General features: G+C 41.7%; 1 protein-coding gene across 1 annotated transcript in view; it reads left to right on the forward strand.

Moving 5' to 3' along the window:
- The window catches only part of itgav (integrin, alpha V), a 36,747-nt gene that overhangs the window by 279 nt on the left and 10,565 nt on the right, over positions 1 to 25,903 (forward strand). The window contains exons 2-22 of the mRNA XM_054614881.1: positions 4,529 to 4,656; positions 13,683 to 13,774; positions 14,734 to 14,848; positions 15,196 to 15,257; positions 15,392 to 15,440; positions 17,228 to 17,350; positions 17,496 to 17,540; positions 18,310 to 18,353; positions 18,495 to 18,551; positions 19,217 to 19,269; positions 20,148 to 20,223; positions 20,927 to 21,056; positions 21,210 to 21,307; positions 21,776 to 21,869; positions 21,972 to 22,017; positions 22,641 to 22,748; positions 23,602 to 23,657; positions 23,785 to 23,933; positions 24,045 to 24,182; positions 24,703 to 24,770; positions 25,277 to 25,421. Coding sequence (XP_054470856.1) covers positions 4,529 to 4,656; positions 13,683 to 13,774; positions 14,734 to 14,848; positions 15,196 to 15,257; positions 15,392 to 15,440; positions 17,228 to 17,350; positions 17,496 to 17,540; positions 18,310 to 18,353; positions 18,495 to 18,551; positions 19,217 to 19,269; positions 20,148 to 20,223; positions 20,927 to 21,056; positions 21,210 to 21,307; positions 21,776 to 21,869; positions 21,972 to 22,017; positions 22,641 to 22,748; positions 23,602 to 23,657; positions 23,785 to 23,933; positions 24,045 to 24,182 — 1,663 coding nt within the window. The 3' untranslated portion in view covers positions 24,703 to 24,770; positions 25,277 to 25,421. The remainder of the gene's footprint in view (positions 1 to 4,528; positions 4,657 to 13,682; positions 13,775 to 14,733; positions 14,849 to 15,195; positions 15,258 to 15,391; positions 15,441 to 17,227; positions 17,351 to 17,495; positions 17,541 to 18,309; positions 18,354 to 18,494; positions 18,552 to 19,216; positions 19,270 to 20,147; positions 20,224 to 20,926; positions 21,057 to 21,209; positions 21,308 to 21,775; positions 21,870 to 21,971; positions 22,018 to 22,640; positions 22,749 to 23,601; positions 23,658 to 23,784; positions 23,934 to 24,044; positions 24,183 to 24,702; positions 24,771 to 25,276; positions 25,422 to 25,903) is intronic.

A 25,903-nucleotide genomic window follows, 5' to 3' on the forward strand; every position in this document is an offset into this window, starting at 1 on the left:
ATGTACTAGTACTACAGCAAGTACTACAGCATGTACTAGTACTACAGCAAGTACTACAGCATGTACTACAGCATGTACTAGTACTACAGCAAGTACTACAGCATGTACTACAGCATGTACTACAGCATGTACTAGTACTACAGCATGTACTACAGCATGTACTAGTACTACAGCATGTACTACAGCATGTACTACAGCATGTACTACAGCATGTACTACAGCATGTACTAGTACTACAGCATGTACTACAGCATGTACTAGTACTACAGCATGTACTAGTACTACAGCATGTACTAGTACTACAACATGTACTACAGCATGTACTAGTACTACAGCATGTACTACAGCATGTACTAGTACTACAGCATGTACTAGTACTACAACATGTACTAGTACTACAACATGTACTACAGCATGTACTAGTACTACAGCATGTACTACAGCATGTACTAGTACTACATGTACTACAGCATGTACTAGTACTACAGCATGTACTAGTACTAGCATGTACTAGTACTACAGCATGTACTAGTACTACAACATGTACTACAGCATGTACTAGTACTACATGTACTACAGCATGTACTAGTACTACAGCATGTACTACAGCATGTACTACAGCATGTACTAGTACTACAGCATGTACTAGTACTACAACATGTACTAGTACTACAACATGTACTACAGCATGTACTAGTACTACATGTACTACAGCATGTACTAGTACTACAGCAGTGTACTACAGCAGTGTAATACAACAGTGTACTAGTACTACAGCAGTGTAATACAACAGTGTACAAGTACTACAACAGTGTAATACAACAGTGTACCAGTACTACAGCAGTGTACTAGTACTACAACAGTGTACAAGTACTACAACAGTGTGCTAGTACTACAACAGTGTACTAGTACTACAACAGTGTAATAGTAATACAACAGTGTACAAGTACTACAACAGTGTACAAGTAATACAACAATGTAAAAGAAATACAACAGTGTACCAGTACTACAGCAGTGTACAAGTACTACAACAGTGTACAAGTACTACAACAGTGTAATAGTAATACAACAGTGTAATACAACAGTGTACAAGTACTACAACAGTGTAATAGTAATACAACAGTGTACAAGTACTACAACAGTGTAATAGTAATACAACAGTGTAATACAACAGTGTACAAGTACTACAACAGTGTAATAGTAATACAACAGTGTACAAGTACTACAACAGTGTAATAGTAATACAACAGTGTACAAGTCCTGCATTCAAAAGTTAAACAAATAAAAAACACTAAAGTATTGACATCAAAGTAAAAAGTAAAGTATTTAAATATATATTATATTATTGTATTATAATTCATTTGTCCATCACTTGGTGGAGCTCATTTTAATGATTTTATATACTACTGGTACTTCAATATGTAATCATACCTCATGAATGTACTACAGTAAAAAGTACAATATGTACCTCTGAGATGTAGTACAGTAAAAAGTACAATATTTACCCCTGAGATGTAGTACAGTAAAAGGTACAATATGTACCTCTGAGATGTAGTACAGTTAAAAGTACAATATTTACCTCTGAGATGTAGTACACTAAAAAGTACAGTAAAAAATACAATATTTACCTCTGAGATGTAGTACAGTAAAAAGTACAATACGTACCTCTGCGGTGTAGTACAGTTAAAAGTACAATATGTACTGTGAAGTACCATAACATGGAAATACTCACTAAAATACCACATGAATTGTACTACAGTAGAGTATTTGAGGAGGTTTAACCCCTAAAGTTTAAACCATGAAAATGGATTTAAAGAGGTTTGAGATGTGTTTTCACAGATTTAGAGATGATTTATTTAATTTAATAAAGTTTGTTCTCAGGTATTTAAACCTCGTTTCCATTTCATACGCCGTCTCAGTGGAACGTCCCAGTGGAACGTCTCAGTGGAGTCATACGTCAGCAGTTTTCCTCTTCTGGTTTCCTGCTGTTTTATAAAGATATGAAACGAACATCTAATCATCTCTTCCAGACCTCTTTTATTATTTATATTTGTGCTTATTTCTGATATCAGACGTCCTTAAATAGATTCAGTGCAGCAGAATACAATGTGTCCTCGTGAGTTTAACTGTTTTATTTCTGTCGTGCCGGCCCACATGATGAGGAGACTCAGCTGTCTGATAAACTTCCTCCAGTAACAGAAGAAAAGCATCGTCGTATCTTTAGGTTCACAGTTTCAAATATATCCGAAAGAACAGAAAGTATATCCTTATTAAAATATTTTTTCTTGTTAATAAAGTCAATTTCGGTCTTTATTCTATGAATCATCTTGAGTTGTTCTTCTCAGTAAAAATACATTTAAAAATACGCGTGAACTGAAGCTTTAGTTAAAAGCAACACATCCCTCGCATGGATCAATAAAACCGATCGGTCTAAACGGCACAGAGTCTCACAGCTGAGGACTAAACGGTTAACGGGGTTTTGTGAACTGTGATCCTCTGAACGGCTCTTTAGCCGTTAGATAAATCCGGTTTCACTCTGCAGGGAAACAAAGAGTTTCTATGTTTCTCAGAGCTCTGAAACCGACAACATCTCGGCTTCTGGATGAAAAGTGTTTACGTGTTTACATCAGAGTGAAAAGTGTTTACATCAGAAAGAGGAGGGATCCATTAAAGGAAACCAATGTCAAGATCCTGTCACACCTCACAGTCTGAACAGTTACACTGTAATGATGACGACATTTCTTTTCAATTTTCGTTACTCTGCTTACTACTGTGATTATATGAATGATTTATGTCATATACATTGAATGTGTTGTATCTCTGTTATGTTGTTCATTCTGTACACATGACATCTATTGCATTCTGTCCATCCTGGGAGAAGGATCTAAGGACAGAGGAGGTGAGGGTCTAAGGACAGAGGAGGTGAGGGTCTAAGGACAGAGGAGGTGAGGGTCTAAGGACAGAGGAGGTGAGGGTCTAAGGACAGAGGTGGTGAGGGTCTAAGGACAGAGGATGTGAGGGTCTAAGGACAGAGGAGGTGAGGGTCTAAGGACAGAGGATGTGAGGGTCTAAGGACAGAGGATGTGAGGGTCTAAGGACAGAGGATGTGAGGGTGTAAGGACAGAGGGTGTGAGGGTCTAAGGACAGAGGATGTGAGGGTCTAAGGACAGAGGGTGTGAGGGTCTAAGGACAGAGGAGGTGAGGGTGTAAGGACAGAGGATGTGAGGGTGTAAGGACAGAGGAGGTGAGGGTCTAAGGACAGAGGAGGTGAGGGTGTAAGGACAGAGGATGTGAGGGTGTAAGGACAGAGGATGTGAGGGTCTAAGGACAGAGGATGTGAGGGTCAGAGGATAAGGACAGAGGATGTCTAAGGACAGAGGATCTAAGGACAGAGGATGTGAGGGTCTAAGGACAGAGGATGTGAGGGTCTAAGGACAGAGGATGTGAGGGTGTAAGGACAGAGGATGTGAGGGTCTAAGGACAGAGGAGGGGAGGGTCTAAGGACAGAGGATGTGAGGGTCTAAGGACAGAGGATGTGGACAGGGTGTAAGGACAGACAGAGGATGTGAGGGTCTAAGGACAGAGGAGGTGAGGGTCTAAGGACAGAGGATGTGAGGGTCTAAGGACAGAGGATGTGAGGGTCTAAGGACAGAGGATGTGAGGGTCTAAGGACAGAGGATGTGAGGGTCTAAGGACAGAGGAGGTGAGGGTGTAAGGACAGAGGAGGGTGTAAGGAGGGATGTGTCTAAGGACAGAGGATGTGAGGGTCTAAGGACAGAGGATGTGAGGGTCTAAGGACAGAGGATGTGAGGGTGTAAGGACAGAGGATGTGAGGGTGTAAGGACAGAGGATGTGAGGGTGTAAGGACAGAGGATGTGAGGGTTTAAGGACAGAGGATGTGAGTGTGTAAGGACAGAGGATGTGAGGGTGTAAGGACAGAGGATGTGAGGTGTAAGGACAGAGGATGTGAGGGTCTAAGGACAGAGGACAAGAGGAGGATGTGAGGGTGTAAGGACAGAGGATGTGAGGGTGTAAGGACAGAGGATGTGAGGGTCTAAGGACAGAGGATGTCTCATGTGTACAGATTGTAAAGCCCTCTGAGGCAAATTTGTAATCTGTGATTTTGGGCTCTACAAAATAAACTGAATTGAATTGAATTGAATGACACCTACTTCCTGGTGACCACACCTGCGTGGTCACAAACGCTACGCTTTGTCCTCGTCACACAGGTCCTAACCTACGTCCTGTCATTGTCACCTACATTGTCACTTACATCTTGTCCTCACCACGTCGTCCCCTACATCGTCCCCTACATCGTCCCCTTCATTGTCCCCTACGTCGTCTCCTACATCGTCCCCTACATCATCCCCTACGTCGTCTCCTACGTCCACACATTATAATTATTATCACAATATGACTCATTTCTATTATAGATGTGGTTATGGTGTTTCAGACAACAGAATGTAAACTGTAGGTGTGATGAAGCCCTCACTTCTCCTCTCTCACCTCCTCTCCTCTTCTTCCTCAGGTCAGATGTTCTTGTAGGAGCTCCTCGGGCCAACACCACCTTCCCCAGCAATGTAGAGGAGAGAGGAGCGGTGTACAGCTGTCCCTGGGAGAGCTCCACCTGCCAGCAGCTGCAGTTCGACAGCACAGGTACAAAAAAAGAACAGATGTAATCAGCTAAGGCTAAATGATCCACGCTGCTACGTTTAGATTTTAAAACAAGCCTAGCATCCACACTACTCCTCTGTGTGAGAACGACATTTGAAAACACTGCTGACTCGGGGTTTGACTAGTTTGAAAACAACGATGCAGAAACCACCAAGTTCACTCATCGGTTCTCATCATGGACTGTAAGTAGGAAGTGGGCATAGTCACCGTTACGTCACTCATTGGTTTGTGGTTTTTTTGCAACCAGTGAACAGGAAGTGACCATATATGGACTGAGGAGGAGTGACGTAGACGTCTCTGGTGTGGACCTGTCAATCAGTGTGTAGCCCCGCCCTAAAGCATCCCCTGCTTTATGGTCTGTTTGACTCTAAATGGAGCATCATTTACTAAATGAACATCATGCTGTATTGAAGAAGACTTGAAACTAGAGATTGAGACCATAAGCTCATGTTTACAATGTTTACTGAGGGAATAAATCAAGAGAGAAGTAGAGTCATTTTCTCATAGACTTCTATACAACCAGAGGAGTCGCCCCCTGCTGGACAGGAGAGAGAATGCAGCTTTAAGACAGGAAGCTTTGACTTTATTCAGCAGAACCGGAGGTTGTCTCCTGATTGGTCACGCCCCTATCACATGATCGTTTTCAGCCTCCACTACCAGGTTAATTTAACGTAGATTACAAATCACAGGCGTTGCTGACCTCGTTGTTTCTACCAGCAGCTGTTGTGTTGTTAAATTCTGCCTTTTTTAAAGCTACCACTGCCTTCATGCGCAGGAGGGAAGCTGTTATTGGAGTGCTTTTAGTCGTGGTGGTATCGATGGAGATTATTTCTGAGCTCTCAATTGGACGGAGATGTTTTTTATTTAAAAAAATAAAAACATATCGTGTGGATGTAGCCGGCGGTGGGTCGTCATTAAGAGCACATGTTTCTGACTGGTAGACGTCTTTGTATCTATTTTCAGTTCAAACTGTGCTCACATGAAGTATATTCTTGACTACTTGCTAGTAATATTTAGGCATAGTATACCCGGTGGGTTTTCTGGGTTCGTTAAAGGTGACAGGGTTTAAACACATGGTGGTGGGGGGGTTATTAGGTTAATCTGGTCTCAGCTGCTGTGCTCTATGAAAGGTGAAACTGCAGAGAGACTGGGAGTATTAAACCAGATAAATGTTTGAGAGTGTGTGAGCTGAACGGAGCTTTTACTAAACTCTGATGTGAGCTGAGAGACGGTAAAGTGAAGAAGACTTCCTGTGATCCTTCATCTTAAACACACAGCCGCCGTAAACCTGATGTTATTCAGATTTTAGTGAAATTATGTTTTTCTCAGCCGCCTGTCTGTCTCACTACCAAGGTAATAATAGACCCCTTAGTTTCATTTTAGTCTTCAGTGTGTTTGTGGTTCAGTTTAAGTTTTTCAGGAGGGGTTAGCTTTAGCTTTTATATATTTAGTTTCTTTCTATTCCGGCCAGGTCCTAATTTCTCTGAAGTGTGTAGAATATAAATATAAAGTTAGTTATTGACCTGTTTAGGATGGGCATCATGTTTAAGCAATATATCAGGACCACTTCATTATCATATCCATAAAAAATGGGCTTTGATTTCATTTAAATCTCAAGGATTATAACTCAAGTATTAAGATTTGTTCTAAGTTCTTAACAAAAGCACTCGCAAAGGAACAAAGTAACGTGCCGATTGGACGGTGAGTCACTGAACACCACCTCTAAAAGCCGACCACAGCAGCTTTCAGCATCTGCAGTAAGTTCAGAGTATTATTGAGGACATAATGAGGCTCAGCTTGTCCTGTCAGGACACATTGAGGAATGTGTGGTGAAACAGGAGGTGTGTGGACTCGTCCTCCACTCTGTGTGGAGCTGAACTCCTCGTCTGCTGTTTGAACGTGACCGAACAGCTGTTGTTTGAAGAGGAACAGTGAAGTGAGACAGGAGCTGTAGATATTAAAGCAGTCCCATTCATGATGTCATTATATCGTGTTTCTTCTTGCAAAGAAATTTCTCAGAAAGTATCTTAATCTCCTTCCTTTTAATGGCTTGTAATATCTTACCACCTGCTCCAAACAAATTCATTTCACAGTTATTTTATTGAATTAAATCCAAAGAGCAGGACTCTTGGTTTGTTTTGTCGGCTCTTCTCCCAGCGAGCGAGTCTCCTGGTGGCGGAGAGGACGAAACCAAAAGGTTTCTTGTTTTTGACACAAACTATTTTAGCGTACACAGATCCTGTGATGTGTTATTAACAGCTCGACATCTTCGTCCTCTCATGTTGGACTGACTGGACGCTCACTGTCGCCTCTCCAGGTTACAAGTGGTATTACAAGACTGGACGGACAGCAGCTAGCTTGTTAGCATGCCAACGTCAGTATATATATCATAACACTGTAACCTCTTCAGATTCTGGTGATGATGTTAATTGATTGTTGTTACACCTTTTAATGCTGCTATAATCAATACTTTTATAATAACAATGTGTCTCTGGTAGTGAATACTCAGCTAAATCTGCAGTTTCTCTCAGCTTTACGGAGCTTTATCATGAGTTTCAGCTCATTGTTTAACTGTCTGACCACAACTCTCACTGCTCCAATAGCACCGTTTTCAGAGGAAAAGCATAAAAAGCCTCTGTACACTACCTGCTGAGCGGCAAACAGCAGACAGACTCAGTTAGCTGGTGAACATAGAGGAGCCTTAAGCAGCTAAAGAGACACATATTCTCTCAGTAGGTGGTGGAGACCCAAAACAGAGATAAAAGAGAGTGAATATTGGACTTCCATTCATCAGGTGACAAAAACAAAAAGACTCTTGGATGTTTTCAAAACCTTATTTTCAGTTGTTGCACATCTAGTCGTTGATATTTAAGGGCTTTGAATGAAAGTGTAGGAGAACTCATCAGCTGAAGAACTGCATGTTTTATTTTTCCATGATTTTCTTTTCCTTTTAGGATTTCCTGATATTTCTGAAGTGTCACTGACAGTTCAGTCTGTTTCCTGTGAGACAAGACTCAACAGTGTAACGGACTACTGGTTATAATAAAGCTATCTAGCAGCTGTTTGACTCTGATATGTTGAAATACTAGAAAAGTTGTGTCTCCATGTCACTGAGAAATGAACTGATAGAAGCTGTGAGAGAAGGTTTAGCCTCATGGAAAGTTTAGGTTGGATGTGTGGAGTCAAAGAAAGTCTGGTCATAAACATAACCGTCCTGGTGGTCCATATAACCACAATGCTTTACACCCCCCCCCCCCCACACACACACACACACACACACACACACACACACACACACACACACACATTTAATTCAATTCAATTCAATTCAGTTTATTTTGTATAACCCAGAATCACAAATTACAAATTTGCCTCAGAGGGCTTTACAATCTGTGCACATGTGACATCCTCTGTCCTTCCCTCACATCGGCACAGGAAAAACTCCCCTAAAAACCCCTTTAACAGGGAGAAAAAAGGAAGAAACCTCTGGGAGAACGACAGAGGAGGGATCCTTCTCCCAGGATGGACAGAATGCAATAGATGTCATGTGTACAGAATGAACAGCATAACAGAGATACAACACATTCAATGTATATGACATAAATGATTCATATAATAAGACTACTTATAATAACAGCAGCAATTATTATAGTAGAATTATAATTATGAAAATAGGGATAGTAATGTGATTAATAATAATAATGGAAGTAGCAGTGGGTGTCAGTCGGCTCACAGCAGGAGGCACGACTACGGTCCAGGTACCACAACGATTCATGGAAACCTGCAGAACGAGAGAGCAAAAGGGCTTCAGGGTGGAAGTAAAGCTAAAATGCTTAATGGTACAGGTAATAATAATAGTAATGTGACTAGTAATAATAATGGTGGTAGCAGTCGGTGTCAGCAGGGCCGTAGCAGGATGCACATCCACGGTCCAGGTACAGCCACGATTTATAGAAGCCTGCGAAGCGAGAAAGCACAAAGACTCCAGGGTACAAGCAAGTCAATAAGCGTAATAGTACAGGCAATAATAATAGTAATGTGACTAATAATGATAGTGGTAGTAGTAGTGGGTGTCAGCAGGGCCTCAGCAGGGGGCACGATGACAGTCCAAATATAACCCCGATTCCTGGGAACCTGCGAGGCGAGAAAGCACAAGAACTCCGGGGAAGAAGCAAAATCAGTAATGTGCATAAATAGGAGATTAATACATAAAGAAGGAGGGAGAGAAGAGGAGAGAGGAGCTCAGCGTATCCTAGGTAGTCCCCCGGCTGTCTAGGCATCTAGCAGCATATCTAGGGGCTGGACCAAGGAGAACCTGAACCAGCCCTAACTATAAGCGCTATCAAAAAGGAACATCCTGAACATGGTAGAAGCAGCAGTCAGTTCAGCTGGTAATGTGCTGCTTTATCAGCACTCTTTGGGCGTGGGCTCTATTGCCTCATGATAAAGATTTAAATCAATATAATCAGGATGTATGAAAATATTTCAAAACCTGTCTGAGTCTGAACCCACCGATGACTAAAACTTGAAGCTTTCACAACCCTCCGAGGTATTTCCTTCTCTGAGAGACTTATGTCTAAATGAGTTCTGAGAAAACCTAAAGTATAAATGGAGTTTAATACGGAGATTAATATGATGTAACTGTAAATAGTCTCCTCAGGTAAACTCAGATCATGGAGCAGAGACTGACTGAAGCCCTGAAGGGACTAATTCAACTTTATTCTTTAGTCTTTAATCTTCATTTGAATGGTCTCTGGTCTTCACAAAAAATAGTACCAATAACATATGTTTGAATTCAAATGGTATCAACTAAACATCATCAGAAAGTGAAATGTCTTAACATTTGAGCTATAATGACCTACAATAGAAACAAAAACGAAATACACAGCAACACATTCATAATAATAATGACTAAAATAACAATATTAACAATAATACAATTATAGTAAAAATGATCAAAAAGAGTAATATTATTTTTATTACTTGTACTTTACTCAAGTTTATTTCTTCTACTAAAAAACACATTAGATTTGATAAAATATGATGTTTTGTTATGGATAAAATACTACCACTACGTCATCTAACAATAAATACGATAAGAGTGTAAAATAATGTTGATGTCTGGACTAAACAAACATTGTGAAGGACTCACTTCTGGCTCTGGGAAATTGTGAATTCATTTCTCACTATTTCATAATATTTTTATTTTATTCCATAAATAATAAATAATCATCAGTTAATATTTCAAAAAGAGCTCCAGCCCAACCACAGTAAAATCCTGCTTTTTTTAAATAATGTGTGAATAATAATAATAATAATAATAATAATAATAATAATAATAATAATAATAATAATCTGATGATAGAATATATAATAGTACAACAGTCACAGTTTAAATACTTGAAGGAACATTTAACTGGAACAGAATATTTTTACTGTGTGGTATTTGAACTTTTACTACAACAGAGTATTTTTTACGTGGTATTAGTACTTTAACTGTAAAAGAGTATTTTTACACTGTGGCATTAGTACTTTTACTGCAGTAAAGTATTAGAGTACTTTCTCCACCACCGTTGAAAACAATAAGACAAAAACATTTTTGTGTGACTGGTTGGAATTTTGAGGAAGACCTCAACCACGACAGCAGGAAGCCACAGACACACACACACACACACACACACACACACACACACACACACACACACACACAGACACACACACACACACACACAGACACACACACACACACACAGACACTAACACACACACACAGACACTAAGACACACACACACTAACACTAACAAACACCTAACACACACACAGACACACACACACTAACACACACACACACACAGACACTAACACACACACACAGACACTAACACACTAAGACACACACACACTAACACTAACACACACACAAACACACTAACACACACACACACACACACACACACACACACACACACAGACTTCCTTACAGCTTCAGTGAACAGCGGTGAGCTAAACTGATGACGATGGAGATTCTTCTCGTGAAGCATTCTTCAGGTTTTATGTTAAATCTCATGTTAACTTGTTTCATGACATTTGACGGAGAACAAGCGTTTAAATCAAACTCCAAATCATTCAGTTAGATCAGCATCTGTTGGGTGGATGCCAAACAGATGTGCTCAATAACTCAGATTCCAACACATTAGTGACCAAAGTGACAGAAGCCTTTTTTATTTGCATATTTCGAGTTTTAGATCTTTTATGTCAACAACAATGTTCTGTGTTGATGGAAGTTTTTTATATTTCAAGTAGTGAATTTTATTCCATTCTGCAATTTCTCTGTAGATATTTACCGGCACATACACCTCTTATGAATATATCTGCATATAAGTGATATCATGGGATAACAAAGGGCTGATTTCAGCTCTAATAGCATTACATATGTAAATCCTGTTCAGTCTGAAACAGCCTCGGTTAACCTCCTGCAGCCCAGCGTCTTACGGGACGTTTGACTTCAGTTAGCAGCCGGCAAGCGTCTGCCCTGCTGAAGTGCCTTTGAGCAAGACACGCTGCCCTGCAGGATCACTGGGCTCTGATAGAAACCGATAGACTGATGTTGTTGCCTCTGGCTGTACTGCTGCTAGTGAGTGGCCTAGTTATGTTGCCGTGTGTGCGTGTGCGTGTGTGTGTTTGTGTGCGTGTGCGTGCGTGTGCCTCTCACAATAGAGGCCTTTGTTGTTGATCTAACCTGATTGCTGGCCAAAGCTTCACTGGACCAGAGAACAGAATTGACTGGAATTCTTCTGAATGTTTGTGCGTGTGTGTGTTTGCGTGTGTGTGTGTTTGTGTTTGTGTGTGTGTGTGTGTGTGTTTGTGTGTGTGCGTGTGTGTGTTTGTGTGTGCGTTTGTGTGTGCGTGTGTGTGTGTGTTTGTGTGTGCGTTTGTGTGTGTGTGTGTGTTTGTTGTGTGTGTGTGTGTGTGTGTGTGTTTTGTGTGTGTGTGTGTGTGTGTGTGTGTGTGTGTGTGTGTGTTTGTGTGTGTTTGTGTGTGTGTTTGTGTGTGTGTGTGTGTGTGTGTGTTTGTGTGTGTGTGTGTGTGTGTGTGTGTGTTTGTGTGTGTGTTTGTGTGTGTGTGTGTGTGTGTGTGTGTGTGTGTGTGTGTGTGTGTGTGTGTTTGTGTGTGTGTGTGTGTGTGTTTGTGTGTGCATGTTTGTGTGTGTGTGCGTGTGTGGCATGACTCAGTTTGTTTGTCCGTCCTACTCTGGCTGTCTAACCATGATGCACCTCAAGCTTTTTTTTTGTTTCTGTTGTATGATTTTCTTCCAGAAGTGTGATTGGTCCATAGATATTTGCTGTGCTTTATTGGGCAGCTTGTAACAGGGAAGTGGCCATAAAAGAACACATCTGAAAATGAGTCAGACCCTCTTACAATAAGTCCAGAGTTCATCCACATTAAACATACACAGTTCCAGCCCTCCGTCCGGACTGAAACTGTGTTCTACCGAAGGATTAAGTCACCAGTTTGGTGTTTCAGTGTGTTTCAGGTGATCAGAGCTTTAAAGTTACAACAAGAAACTTATTTAGTGTTGATTCTGGCGCCCCCTGTGGACTAAAGTGGTACTGTTTATGAGCACCAGAGTCCCTCATTTTACTGCAGCAGGGTCTGACAGTCGGACCTCAGTCCTGGTTCTGGTTCTCCTGTGCCTCCCTTCCCTCCAGCGGGTCCAGTAATAGGTCCTGGGTCTCCAGCAGCAGAGAGGAGGAGGAGGAGGAGGAGGAACTCCTGTGTTCTGAGAGGCAAAATGGCAGTTTGCTTTACAGGAGTCTGGTGTCAGATCAGTTTAAAAGAGGTTTCTGATGGAGAACTGAAGCCGTCCTCTATGCTCTCAACAGTCATTTTTGTGTTGTTGTGTGACTTTGGTGAATCTGAACTAACCCTTTAAAACACCAAAGTGCCGACCGTCATCTACTGCAGTAATACACTGATTAGGTAGAATTACCTCATACAACTACATCACACGCTATGAGTTGCTATCGTGGTCTTGGACTGGCTTTGTTATGGTCGACTCATCTCTTGTGGTTGAGGATTGCAATCCTCCATTGACCAACCCCCAAAAAACAAAGAGACATAGAGTCTGTTGCCATGGTTACGGTGCTGTTTAGGATGGTAACTAGCTGGCACAAACATTTGGCCTCGTGGCCGGCTGGCATCGTGACCAAGATAATTACAGGTCGGACATAAAAACATCAGATTTATTGCCAAAATTAGTGAAACGAACCCTTTTACTGTTTGTCCACACTGAGTGATGGGAACCAGAACACTGCAGCCACTATCCCACCAGTCAGACACAGCAGCCAACGTTTGGTGGAGTTTCCCAACCCGACAGGAATCTCCCAACGCTTCCTCACCCCCCCCCATGTTTTCTATCTCTGTATAGTGTCAGATCAGCGTGTCTTTGAACGCAGCATAATAACTTCATCCAGCTGGCTCCAGTCTGAGAGCAGGACAGGGCGTCTCCTTATTACAACACATAACATTACTACGAGTGTGTACAGGCCGGTAGATGTACACAGTCTATTACTGTGGTTCCATCTTCATCTTAGGATTTATACTGATCTCATTAAAGTTACTGTGAGGAACTTTTATCTGGTTCTGATCCAGTCTCAGTTTAGTCCTGATCCTCTGTAGACCTCCATCAGTAAACAGACCATAAGAGAGAAGATCGTCTGTTTCTATAAAGTTATTCTTAAAGCTCGTCATCGGAGCCACCGGGTCGGATTCTGGTGAAACCAGATGAAATCATGAAGGTTCACCAGAAACTCCTTCAGACCAGACTCCAGCAGAGACCAGTCCACCGTGGACAGACCCAGATCCAGCAGAGGCTCCGTTGGGTCTCTTGGTGTCGGTCAACACTGCTGGGAGATTTCTTCCACTGAAGTATTCTGATATCTCAGTCTTTATGTGTTTGTCTGGTCATTTACATGAATTAATAATAATTTGTGCTCTCTCTTTAAAGATGACAGGAAGAATAACGAAGGAGCTCAGATGGAGTTTAAATCCAAGCAGTGGTTCGGTGCCTCAGTACGATCTGATGGAGAACACATCCTGGTGAGAAACTACACGATATATCCCATACTGTATTATACTGCATGATACTGTAATATAATGTGAACTTAAACTCAATGGTTTACAGAGGTTTCAGTTACACAACAAGATAACATACAAATATAAAAAACAATAAAGAAGATCAGCTACAACAGTAACAGATTGATTTAAAGTTTTTTCATGGTCCTGACTATTGATCTTTAAAGTGTGTTGAAGATCGTCCCATGACTTTCAAAGATCAGAGTACCTTCAGCATGAGCAAATCACTTGATAGAATTGGATAGAATATTATCAGGATACTTAAGTCACTATACAAAATGATCACTACACTTATCACGAGGAGATATTATTACAATACTTAGTATTTAGTAGTATAGTGGGCGGCTGTGGCTCAGTGGAGAGCAGGGTCGTCCTCCAATCAGAGGATCGGCGGTTCGATCCCTGGCTCCGGCAGTCCATGCCGGTGTGTCCTTGGGCAAGACACTTAACCCCAAATTGCTCCTGCAGGCTGTTCCTGTGGTGTACGTGTATGAATGTTAGTTCGGGTTCTGATGGGCAGGTGGCACCTTGCATGGTGGCTCCTGTCATCAGGGTGTGAATGGGTGTGAATGGGTGATTGATTGGTAATGTCAAAGCGCTTTGAGTGGTCGGAAGACTAGAAAAGCACTATACAAGTACAATCCATTATTATTATTATTATAAATGAATACTTAAGTCACTATGCGATATAATCACGATACTTATCAAGAGACAATATTATCACAACACGTACGTCACGATACCATGTTATCACCATTTATACTGCTTTCCTTTTAACTTGGACTTGAATTGCTCTTGTATAGTTTCAACATTTATTTTAATTTTACAGACTTCTACTTATTATTTTATATGCTACATTCACCTGTTATTATTTCTCAATCAATATCTTACTGATCTTTTTATTGTGTTTGTGTGTTGTGCAGGCCTGTGCTCCTCTTTATCAGTGGTCCACCTTCGGCGTCAATGAGCGAGAGCCGGTGGGAACGTGTTACCTGAAGAAAGGAAGCATGGTGGTGGAGTACTCGCCCTGCAGATCGGGTCAGTCTTTCATTATTATAACGTGCAGTAAATGTCCAACAGGAGCATTGAACTAGAGTCCTGAGTCTGGCACTGTGTAAATATGTAAAAACTGTCACCAATCAGCTGTTCTGAACTTCTCTCTTCAGTGTTTAATAGAGAAAGTACCATTAAAACACATCCATCTTAAACATTGTAGAATTATGTTTTAGGGGCTCTGAATGCTGGATATATATTGACTGGAATATAATAATTATAATAATAATAATGATTTGTAATAACAATAAATATTAATAAAAGTATATTATCTGTTTACCTTTTTATTGTTTTATGTTATTTAATGTTTAATATTTTATTTCTCCGTCCAGATGCCAACTCACCTGAGGGGCAGGGCTTCTGCCAGGCCGGCTTCAGTGTCGACTTCCTGAAGGTAGTTATTTTTACCGTGTGGTATTACTACTTTTACTAAATTATGTAATCTGAGTACTTCATCAGTGATCTGAGGGGTCCAAAGAGAAGTTTAAGTGAAAAAAGTTTCATTCTTCTTTTTTTTTGTGCTTTTAGAAGAACAACAAAGTGGTGGTGGGAGGACCCGGCAGCTTCTACTGGCAGGGTGAGTGTGTGTTTGTGTGTTTGTGTGTGTGTGTGTGTGTGTGTGTGTGTGTGTGTGTGTGTGTGTGTGTGTGTGTGTGTGTGTGTGTGTGTGTGTGTGTGTGTGTGTGAGAGAGAGTCAGTGTGTACAAAACAATACAAGCACAATTAGACAAAAATCAGAGTGAGCTTTAATCATAAAGGCGTTCTTAGCTGTTGACTTTGAGACTGCAGGAACAGAACAAAGAGCTGAACAGAGTGTCTCTACTGATAATTGGAGGATAAAGGTACCATCAACTGTTTTAATTAGTGAGGTTAATTGAAACGATTGAATTTGAAAATAAACTGTAGCCATGCCGCTGTCTTCTTATGGTGGGAGGAGCTGTACATTAAAGAGTTATGAAAGCACAGCCAAGAACAAATGTACACAGTTTATTATAAACTACATTGAGAGGAAGAAGATTAGTTTTGGATGCAGCTTGATTTACAACATCAGCATAGTCTCATATTGGTAAGATTAAGCTTCTTTCTAACAGTAAATGATAAAGCAGTTTCTGGATCGGGAAAAGAACACAGATACCAAGATTAATTTTCTTCACTGTATACTTAATATGGCATTTAAAGAAAAGGTTCAGAGTTGAGCCAGAGGCCCAGGTATTTGGTATGTTCAACTCTCTGCAGTGGTATATAAGTGAAGACATATAATAACACAGGAAGCTTAAGATTTGGATGTAATGCTTTGGCGAGTACCAAAAATCATAGTATGAGATTTAGTTTATTGTGTAGTGATATATTGGTGGCGATCCAGTGTTTAAGGCTATTAAACCAGACTGCAGAGCTGATACAATCTGAAATAAGATATTTTTGATATGTATATTACTGTATCGTCTGCATAAAGCTGAACACAACATTCAGAACAAATGTGTGTGTGTGATACACAAACGATGTACAATGAGGAAGAGTTGTGTTGCCAGCTGGCGGCAAACAGCTGATCCTCAGGGTGGACGGTGCTCATTAGCATAAACGTGATGCTGCGTTCACACTATGAGCAACACAGTTACAGGCTAACGTTCATCTTCAATGGAAGCTGTTAACGTCAAGCTACTAACTGACGGCTGGTACGTTTAATTAGTAACAACCACATATATATGTTTTTGTTTCAACCATTCTTCCCTTCCTGTGAAAACAGCTGTTATCCAATTAGATATTCATGTGGAGTGTAGTGTTGTCTGTGGTAGTGTGAACGCAGCGTCAGAGAACACACTTAAATATGAGGAACCATCATCAACACCTTAAGAGTTTAATGAGCAGGTAAAGTCCAGGCGTGTGTGTGTGTGTGTGTGTGCGTGTGCGTGTGGTGGACTTACTTCAGAGGGTGTGACACACAGACTGTATCCTGACTCAGTCACACATGTTTTCTCTCTCTCCTCCAGGGGTGTGTTAGTCTAATTATTGTTTCCTGTTGAGTCAACACACACAACTACACACACACACACACACACACACACACACACACACACACACACACACACACACACACCTCTGGTTCTGATTAGACACTTGTTAACGCTGCGTCTCTGTGGCTCCTTTAATTACATGTTCTGAATGTTTTTCTAAACCTAAAGCTTGTAAACAAACTCATGAACCAAATCATACGTTCTCTTTCTGTTCTTCACTCTGACGTTCTGCTCGTCTTGTTCTCTTCTTTCTGTTCTTTACTCTGACAATCTTCTTAGTTTTTCCTCTTCGTCTGGTTCTCTTGTTATTGTTCTCCTCTTGTTCTCTGATGTTCTCCTTCCCTCTCTTCAGGTCAGCTGATTTCAGACGATGTCTCTGAGATTTTTGCCCGGATTGGTAATGAGTACATCACTTCGTATGGTAACACCCTCACTACCAAGTCGGCCAGCGCTAAGTACGATGACAGTTACCTAGGTAACCACACACACACACACACACACACACACACACACACACACACACACACACACACACACACTCACTGACCATCGACATCTGTATACTAATCACAGCGGGAATCTTTAAACTCTGATGACATAAGTGATTTTACTGTTCTCAGGATACTCTGTGACGGTCGGAGACTTCAACGATGACGGAAAAGAAGGTGAGAACAGAAATCAAACTGCCCTGATTATTGCTTTATTATTAGATCATCGTTAGTGATGATGATGATAATGTTGATGTTATCTGTTTAGAGCTAGTGTTAGGAAGTTAAACAGCTCATAATTCATCTCTAATATCTATTCATATTAATGTGAAAACATCTCCTTCAAACCACTGGATTTATTCAAGTTTGTTAGCCGTTAGCAGTGTTGCTGACGTTACTACAGTCTGGAGTCAGTGGGTGAGAGGAGGATGAAGGCCAAACTCGGAGCCATCCTGGACAATCCCTCTCACCCTCTCCATGAGGAGCTGTGGCAGCTGGGCAGCTCTTTCAGCCATCGGCTGATTCTACCAAAGAGCAGGACGGAGCTTCAGACGCTCATTTGTGCCCACTGCCATCAGACTGTACAACAACAGCAGAGACCACAGTCTGTCACCATGCTGACCACATTACTAGCTCTCCTCCTGTTAGATTATCAGAGATCAGAGACTAGAAAAGCATAAACTATGTCCTGATCTCATATTTTACTGAATATTGGAGGATAACGATTGTCAGTTAAACTTTCTCTTTCCTATTAATCTGATTTGTGAGTTTTGTGATCTGGTGACTCTTAAGCTTTTTAGCTTTGGACTAAAACAACATCTGATGACGTCATGGGCATTTTGCACAACTCCAAACAATGAATGAATATTATTTAGATGAATGGAAGGTTAATTGTTGGACGCTGACAGAAGTAGTCACGAGAGTTGTGATTTTCTCTCCTGCGCAGATTACGTGACCGGAGTACCTCGAGGAGACCAGGCGCTGGGTTATGTAAGTGTTAAAGGGGTCCACACACACACACACACACACACACACACACACACGCACTGATGTCGGCCCAGGTCAGAGTGAATGAGGAGATGTGGATCCCTGAAGCTCAGCTGACTTCCTGTCTTGTGTTTTCTGCTGCAGGTGAACATCTTCAACGGCCTCAACATGGCGTCCATGGTGAACTTCACAGGAGCACAGGTGAGCTGGAGGGTTTTATTTTTATTGTGTTGAACTGGTGACAGGAAACTAGTCGCTTAACTTTTTCAAGGTGTAGAAGAGAGAGTAAACGTTTAACATGGAGGAGGAGGACAGAAGAGGAGTAGGGTATCGTTAGGGTTTATTGGTACTAGTACTCTTACAGATACTCTCTTTGTGATTATACTGGGAGAAAAATACATTGAATTAAGAAAATAATCAACATTTCTTTATTATTCTTGTATGTAAACAAATAGTCTTTCTTAAGCAGCAGTACAAGAAGTGTAGCCTCACTGTGTGTGTGTGTGTGTGTGTGTGTGTGTGTGTGTGTGTGTGTGTGTGTGTGTCTGTGTGTGTGTCTGTGTGTGTGTGTCTGTGTGTGTCTGTGTGTGTGTGTGTGTGTGTGTGGGTGTTTGTGTGTGTCTCTCCTCCTCCTCCTGCTGAGTTAACAGACAGTCAAGTTTTACATGTGTTGATGTTTTCATTTTTCCTTAAAGAATATATCAGAATATAAAACTTGAAGTGTCTTCCATCCCTAGGATTTACTGAGCTTTAATAATTTATAATAATAATTTATAATAATTATTTGTTTTCTAACAGTGATTTATGAACGTTGCTCCAGTCTTCTTGTGTCAGCTCATTATTTCTCTCCTCCTCTCTGTCTGTAGATGGCGGCCTACTTTGGTCACTCGGTCGCTGCTACAGATGTTAATAATGACCAGTAAGTTTCTGACACTCTGTTATTTATACTTCCTGCTTAATTTAAAGGGACATTTATAACTAAAACTGAAGTGTCTTAAAGCTGCATTCTCTCTGCTGTCCAGCAGGGGGCGACTCCTCTGGTTGTATAGAAGTCTATGAGAAAATGACTCTACTTCTCTCTTGATTTATTCCCTCAGTAAACATTGTAAACATGAGTTTATGGTCTCAATCTCTAGTTTCAAGTCTTCTTCAATACAGCATGATGTTCATTTAGTAAATGATGCTCCATTTAGAGTCAAACAGACCATAAAGCAGGGGATGCTTTAGGGCGGGGCTACACACTGATTGACAGGTCGCTGCCACTACGTTGTCCGGTCTAAGAGTTGAACCTGTTAACTTAAAGCCGTTACTGAGTTTTCAATTCATCAAAGTTAATTGTAACAATTTGGTCATTAAAATGTAATTATTCAGTGTTCAGTTGTTCTTAGCTCCGCCCTCTTCTGTCACTTCTGGTTCCAAAAAAACAAGATAGCGACAACAAAAATCAAAGACAGCAACTTCCAAAGATCAGGCTATCAACAATCTCTTAATATTTAATAAACATACGGGGTTAACAGGGAACACATTTCTGCCTCCTGGGGTTCAGAAACAGATGGTGGCACTAATGTGTAATAAAACCTCTGCAGCTCTCCTCTTAAAAACAGCAGAAGAAGACCACAAGCTCATTTCAACAATGCAAGTCCCAAACAATAAAAAAAACCCAAATAGTTTACACATGTTTAATGAGGCAGGAAATGCATCCAGCGTTAGTGTCTCAAGGTTTAGTGAGAACGTTTAACGTGTTAAAAACATCAGCAGAGTGAAACACTTTCTGATTCCTCTCACCTCCTCTGACAGTCTGGTGGATCTGTTGGTTGGAGCTCCTCTCTTCATGGACAGAGGGCCCGATGGGAAACTGAGGGAGGTGGGACAGGTAGGAAACACACACACACACACACACACACACACACACACACACACACACACACACACACACACACATTCACTGCCTGGTTCTGGTTGTCACACATAAATAAAACAGGCATTAAAAGCGCTTGTGGATGCAGCAGGATGACTGTTAGCGCTAAGGCTAGCACGCTAAATGCTTACATGTCAACACAATAAACGTGGAACATATTTGACATCAACTCTCATAATGTTTGTGAAGTAAAGTTACATTGTGACCTCATAAAGTTACATTGTGATTAAGAAGGCAGTCACACGTGTGAAATGAACGTGCAAATATTCACCTCCTGTTCACTAGCATTTCTATTTTTCCTTTTTTCTTTCTTTTTTATATTTAAACAACAAAACGACATACACTCAAATTAACAAAGATTTTCTTGGCATGTTGTCCCAGCATAAACATATATATCCTTGATAAAGACAAAAAAATGATAACAATAATAAAATGATATAAATAAAAATAACAAATATATTATAATAATAATAAATAAAACATATGGGGGAGAAATTTCCAATTACAGAGGACTTTAAAAACAATAAAATATTCTCTACTAGTGGCGAAGTATATATATACTACTACAACTGACAGGCTGTGTGTTTGTGTTTGTGTGAGCGTGTGTGTGTGTGTGTGTGTGTGTGTGTGTGTGTGTGTGTGTGTGTGTGTTCTCCAGGTGTCAGTGTACCTGGGTCGAGGTGGATTCTCCTTCCATCCACCTCAGATGCTCACAGGGTCGGAGGTTTACGCCAGATTCGGCTCAGCCATCACAGCGCTGGGAGACCTGGACATGGACGGATACAACGGTGAGTCACACACACACACACACACACACACACACACACACACACACACACACACACACACACACACACACACACAGACACACACACTGGATCAGGTCCAGACCCAGACCTGGATCAAACCCGCCTCACCTCCCGTCTCTCGTCTCCCTCTAGATGTGGCCATCTCTGCTCCTTATGGAGGCCCCGACCGTTACGGCCTGGTCTACATCCACAACGGTCGTCCTCAGGGGCCTGACCCCGTCCCCTCTCAGGTAGATGTTGCACCGCATTAGCACCGTAACTCCACCCCATCCTGCAGAACTAAAGACATTCAGTCAGCTGGACTCTGTCTCTCCACAAGGTCCATTGAGTACTTTTTGTGCTGCTTTGAATCGTTTCACATGATCTTCCTCAACGGATGGAGTTGGTCTCTTTGTGTGTATTTTGTGTCTCTTTGTGGTTGTTTTGCGTGATAGAAACAGTCATTAAACTGATCTCAGAGCCTCTCTCTGGTTTATGGCTTCTGGATGTAAAGGATGAGTATTTGAGGCTGCGTTCACTTCCAGTTTCACTTCCACATAACTCTGTTTAGATAACTTGATTAAACCCTGTAGTTTCTGATTAATCGCTAAGATGTTAGACACTAAACTGTTGTAACATTCAACAGGAAGCAAAATCTAAACCTCAAAAACACACTTTAATCTTGTTGTGTTGAGTCAAAGTTGTGTCTCGTCTCTCAGGTCCTTCAGGGGAAGTGGGCGTCCAGCTACATGCCTGCTAGCTTTGGATACTCCATGAATGGAAACATTGACATAGATAAGAATGGATATCCAGGTACACACACAAACACACATATATATATGTGAATATATGTGTGAATATATGTGTGTGTATTTAGAGGCTCAGAACGGATCAAATAAGCTGTTTGTCTTTCAGATTTAATAGTGGGAGTGTTCGGAGCAGACAAAGCTGTTTTATACAGGTAACCATACGGTGTGTGTGTGTGTGTGTCTGTGTGTGTGTGTGTGTGTGTCTGTGTGTGTGTGTGTCTGTGTGTGTGTGTCTGTGTCTGTGTGTGTCTGTGTGTGTGTGTGTCTGTGTGTTTGTGTGTGTGTGTGTGTGTGTGTGTGTGTGTGTGTGTGTGTGTGTGTGTCTGTGTGTATCTGTGTGTGTCTGTGTGTCTGTGTGTGTGTGTCTGTGTGTGTGTGTGTGTGTGTGTGTGTGTGTGTGTGTGTGTGTGTGTGTGTGTGTGTGTGTGTGTGTGTGTGTGTGTGTGTGTGTGTGTGTGTGTGTCTGTGTGTGTGTGTCTGTGTGTGTTTGTGTGTTTGTGTGTGTGTGTGTCTGTGTGTGTGTTGTGTGTGTTTGTGTGCCCCCCCCAGTGGGGAGTTTAATGAGCCACCTCTGATATCAAAGAGCTGCTGTTTTCCTTCAGGTTTCACCTGCTGACTTTATAGAAGCTATTAGGACACATTAACCCCTTCACTGCAGAGCTGCTGCTGATTTACCTGTCTGTGTGTGTGTGTGTGTGTGTGTGTGTGTGTGTGTGTGTGTGTGTGTGTGTGTGTGTGTGTGTGTGTGTGTGTGTGTGTGTGTGTGTGTTTTCAGAGCTCGTCCAGTGATCAGTGTGAACGCCACGTTAGACATGACGCCTCAGATCATCAACCCGGAGGAAAAGACGTGCACACTTCCTGGTACCTCCACTCTGGTGTCCTGGTGAGTTCTCACTTCCTCCACAGGAAACGTCCTCATTTCATCCTGTCATTTATTATAATCTTTATTTTAGTAGTCCTCTTTCTGTTCCACTTTAAAACATGCAGTGAGGGAATCTTGACCCGTTTGGTCGTTTGAGCTGAACAGAGCGATCTAATGTGGACGCTGGATATTAACACCAGGTGTAGATGAGATCAGGTTATATGACGTAGTCATCACGATGTCTCTCATTGGTCGGGGGGTTTAAAGCCTTGGATTGCAACCAGTGAACAGGAAGTGACCATATATGGACTGAGGAGGAGTGACGTAGAGACGCCGTATACGTCTCTGGTGTGGACCTGTCAATCAGTGTGTAGCCCCGCCCTAAAGCATCCCCTGCTTTATGGTCTGTTTGACTCTAAATGGAGCATCATTTACTAAATGAACATCATGCTGTATTGAAGAAGACTTGAAACTAGAGATTGAGACCATAAACTCATGTTTACAATGTTTACTGAGGGAATAAATCAAGAGAGAAGTAGAGTCATTTTCTCATAGACTTCTATACAACCAGAGGAGTCGCCCCCTGGTGGACAGGAGAGAGAATGCAGCTTTAACACAGGAAGCTTTGACTTCACTTTAAAGAACTGGAGGTTGTGTCCTGGTGGTGATATCAAGATATTGTTGTCATAGAAACATTAAAAAAAGGAAATCGCAGCTCCTCTTCTGTGAAACACTGGGATGAAGCGCTCCCCACAAAAAGAAGCCATGTTGACTCAGACCTTAAAGAGTGCTACAGTGAAGTGTGTGTGTGTGTGTGTGTGTGTGTGTGTGTGTGTGTGTGTGTGTGTGTGTGTGTGTGTGTGTGTGTCTCCAGCTTTAAGGTGAAGTACTGTCTGAAGGCCAGCGGTCGTGGAGCTCCAGCTTCTCTCAGTGAGTCAAACAGCAGCAGCTTCTCTCTGCAGCATTAACTGACTGAAGACAACTCATTCAACATCACGTCTACATCAATAATAACTCCTGCAGCTTCGTCACCTCCTTGTCTCCTCGTCTCCTCCAGATTTTCGCGTGGACCTCCTGTTGGACCGCCTGAAGCAGACAACTAAACGCGTCCTCTTCCTGTACAGCCAGACCTTCCAGTACGCCAAGAACATGACGGTGCTCAACGGGAAAGGGCCGGCCTGCGAGGAGCAGCAGGTCTTCCTCCAGGTGAGGAAATGAAACGCACCTCAGAATAAAAAAACAAAGGTGTATCATGTGTTTTATAAGCAGCAGATTATAACTCTTCAAAATAAAAGTAGAATCTTTTCTGTCTTTCAGGACGACCAAAAGTTTCGGGATAAGATCACTCCCATCTCCGTGCTGATGGAGTACAGTCTGGACTACCAGCAGGCCGCAGACACGACCGGACTGCTGCCCATCCTCGACATGTCGGCTCCGTCCAACGTCACCAAGTAGGTAACTCACCTGTGTGTTCACCTGTGTGTTAACCTGTGTGTTCACCTGTGTGTTCACCTGTGTGTTAACCTGTGTGTTCACCTGTGTGTTAAAACCTGTGTGTTAACCTGTGTGTTCACCTGTGTGTTCACCTGTGTAATAATGTCACCAATATCACTCACTTTGTTCTTTAATCCTTCCTTCCCTCCTCTTCTGGTGTCTTCCTTCTCCCTTTCCTCCTTCCTTTCTTCCTTCATTCCCTCCTTTCTTTGTCTTTCTTCCATTCCTTTCCTTCTTACTTTTTCCTTCTCTCCTTTCTTTCTTTTTTTGTTTGTTTGTTTGTTTGTTTCTTCCTTCCTTTTATTCATTTTTTCCCTCTTTTCTTTTCTACCGTCTTCATTTCTACCTTTTGCTTCCTTCCCTGCCTTCTTCCCTTTTCGTTCCTTCCCTGTGTCAACCTTCCTTTCTTCTTTTTCCTTTCCTTTCTTGCCTTCTCTCCTTTTTTCCTTTTCTTTCTCCCTCCTCCTCCCTCCTCCCTCAGGCCCACATCCTGTTGGACTGTGGAGACGACAACATCTGTAAACCTGACCTGAGGTTAACTGTGAAGAGGTAGGAAACTGTTGTTGATATTTTGATTCAGAGTGTGAGTGAGAAGAGGAAGGACTTTGAGTTTCACCTTGTTTGGTTATTTGTGTCTTTTATCAAGTTTTTGGATGGAAAAACACTTTGATTGAGTAATGATTCTGTAGAAGATAAGTGTTCATGGTGACCACAGTCACTATCAAATATAACATCCGACAACTAAGAGCCAATGACATCATCAGTTCAGCAGTTTAACAGCCAATCAGCTGCAGGTGGCATCATAACCAGCGTCTTTGGGAATGTTGATTATCTGTAAAACAGCCACTGATATTAAAGTATAGAACTATGTTTCAATAGAAACAGGATGTTTATGACCATCATTAATACATAAATTCATTCATTTCTGAGTTGTTACTTCGTTGTGCTGCCGGCAGAGACACAGTATTTAACCTCTTTTATAGTTAATGTAACATGAATCAGAGAACTCTTTTTTTACGGTTAGTTACCGTTTTCGTTCTTGTGTTTCGCCGCAGCGACCGCAACCAGATCTTCTTCGGTGACGACAACGCTCTGACTCTGGAGATCACCGCTGAGAACCTGGGAGAGGGAGCCTACGAGGCCGAGCTCCACGTCTTCCCTCCACAGCAGGCCGACTACACCGGAGTCGTCCGCAGTCAGGTAACGTCACCTGAAGCAGCCCAGAGTCCTCCTCCGCTCAGGAACACGGTTCCTCTGGTTCCTCAGATGTTTGAGCTTCACTGTGCAGAGTCTGTTTGAAACGGGACGCACGGCAGGATCGGAGACAGTTTTCACCTTGTTTTGGTCATTTGTGTCAAAACAAACGGATAAAACGGATAAAATAAACAATACAAACAATATCATATTTTGTTCCCTCACTTTGAAGTATAATTTAAGTGTAACAAAAGAAGCAAACGTTCTCAAACGCATCAAGTAGTTGTTGGGATTAGTTTGGTCAAATTAAAGCAAAACAATTCCCAGGAAACACCAGGATCCTAGTACCTGATATTCTACTTTATTTGTGCTGCACATTTCAGACACAAAGGAGATTCAAGTGCTTCACATTATGGAAAAACAAAAATAAAGATTAACAGCAAAGTGCAAATTAACAGAATAGAAACCTCTTTAACTGTAAAGTTGTT

This window comes from Anoplopoma fimbria, chromosome 16, assembly GCF_027596085.1.
Source record: "Anoplopoma fimbria isolate UVic2021 breed Golden Eagle Sablefish chromosome 16, Afim_UVic_2022, whole genome shotgun sequence".
NCBI lineage: Eukaryota > Metazoa > Chordata > Actinopteri > Perciformes > Anoplopomatidae > Anoplopoma > Anoplopoma fimbria.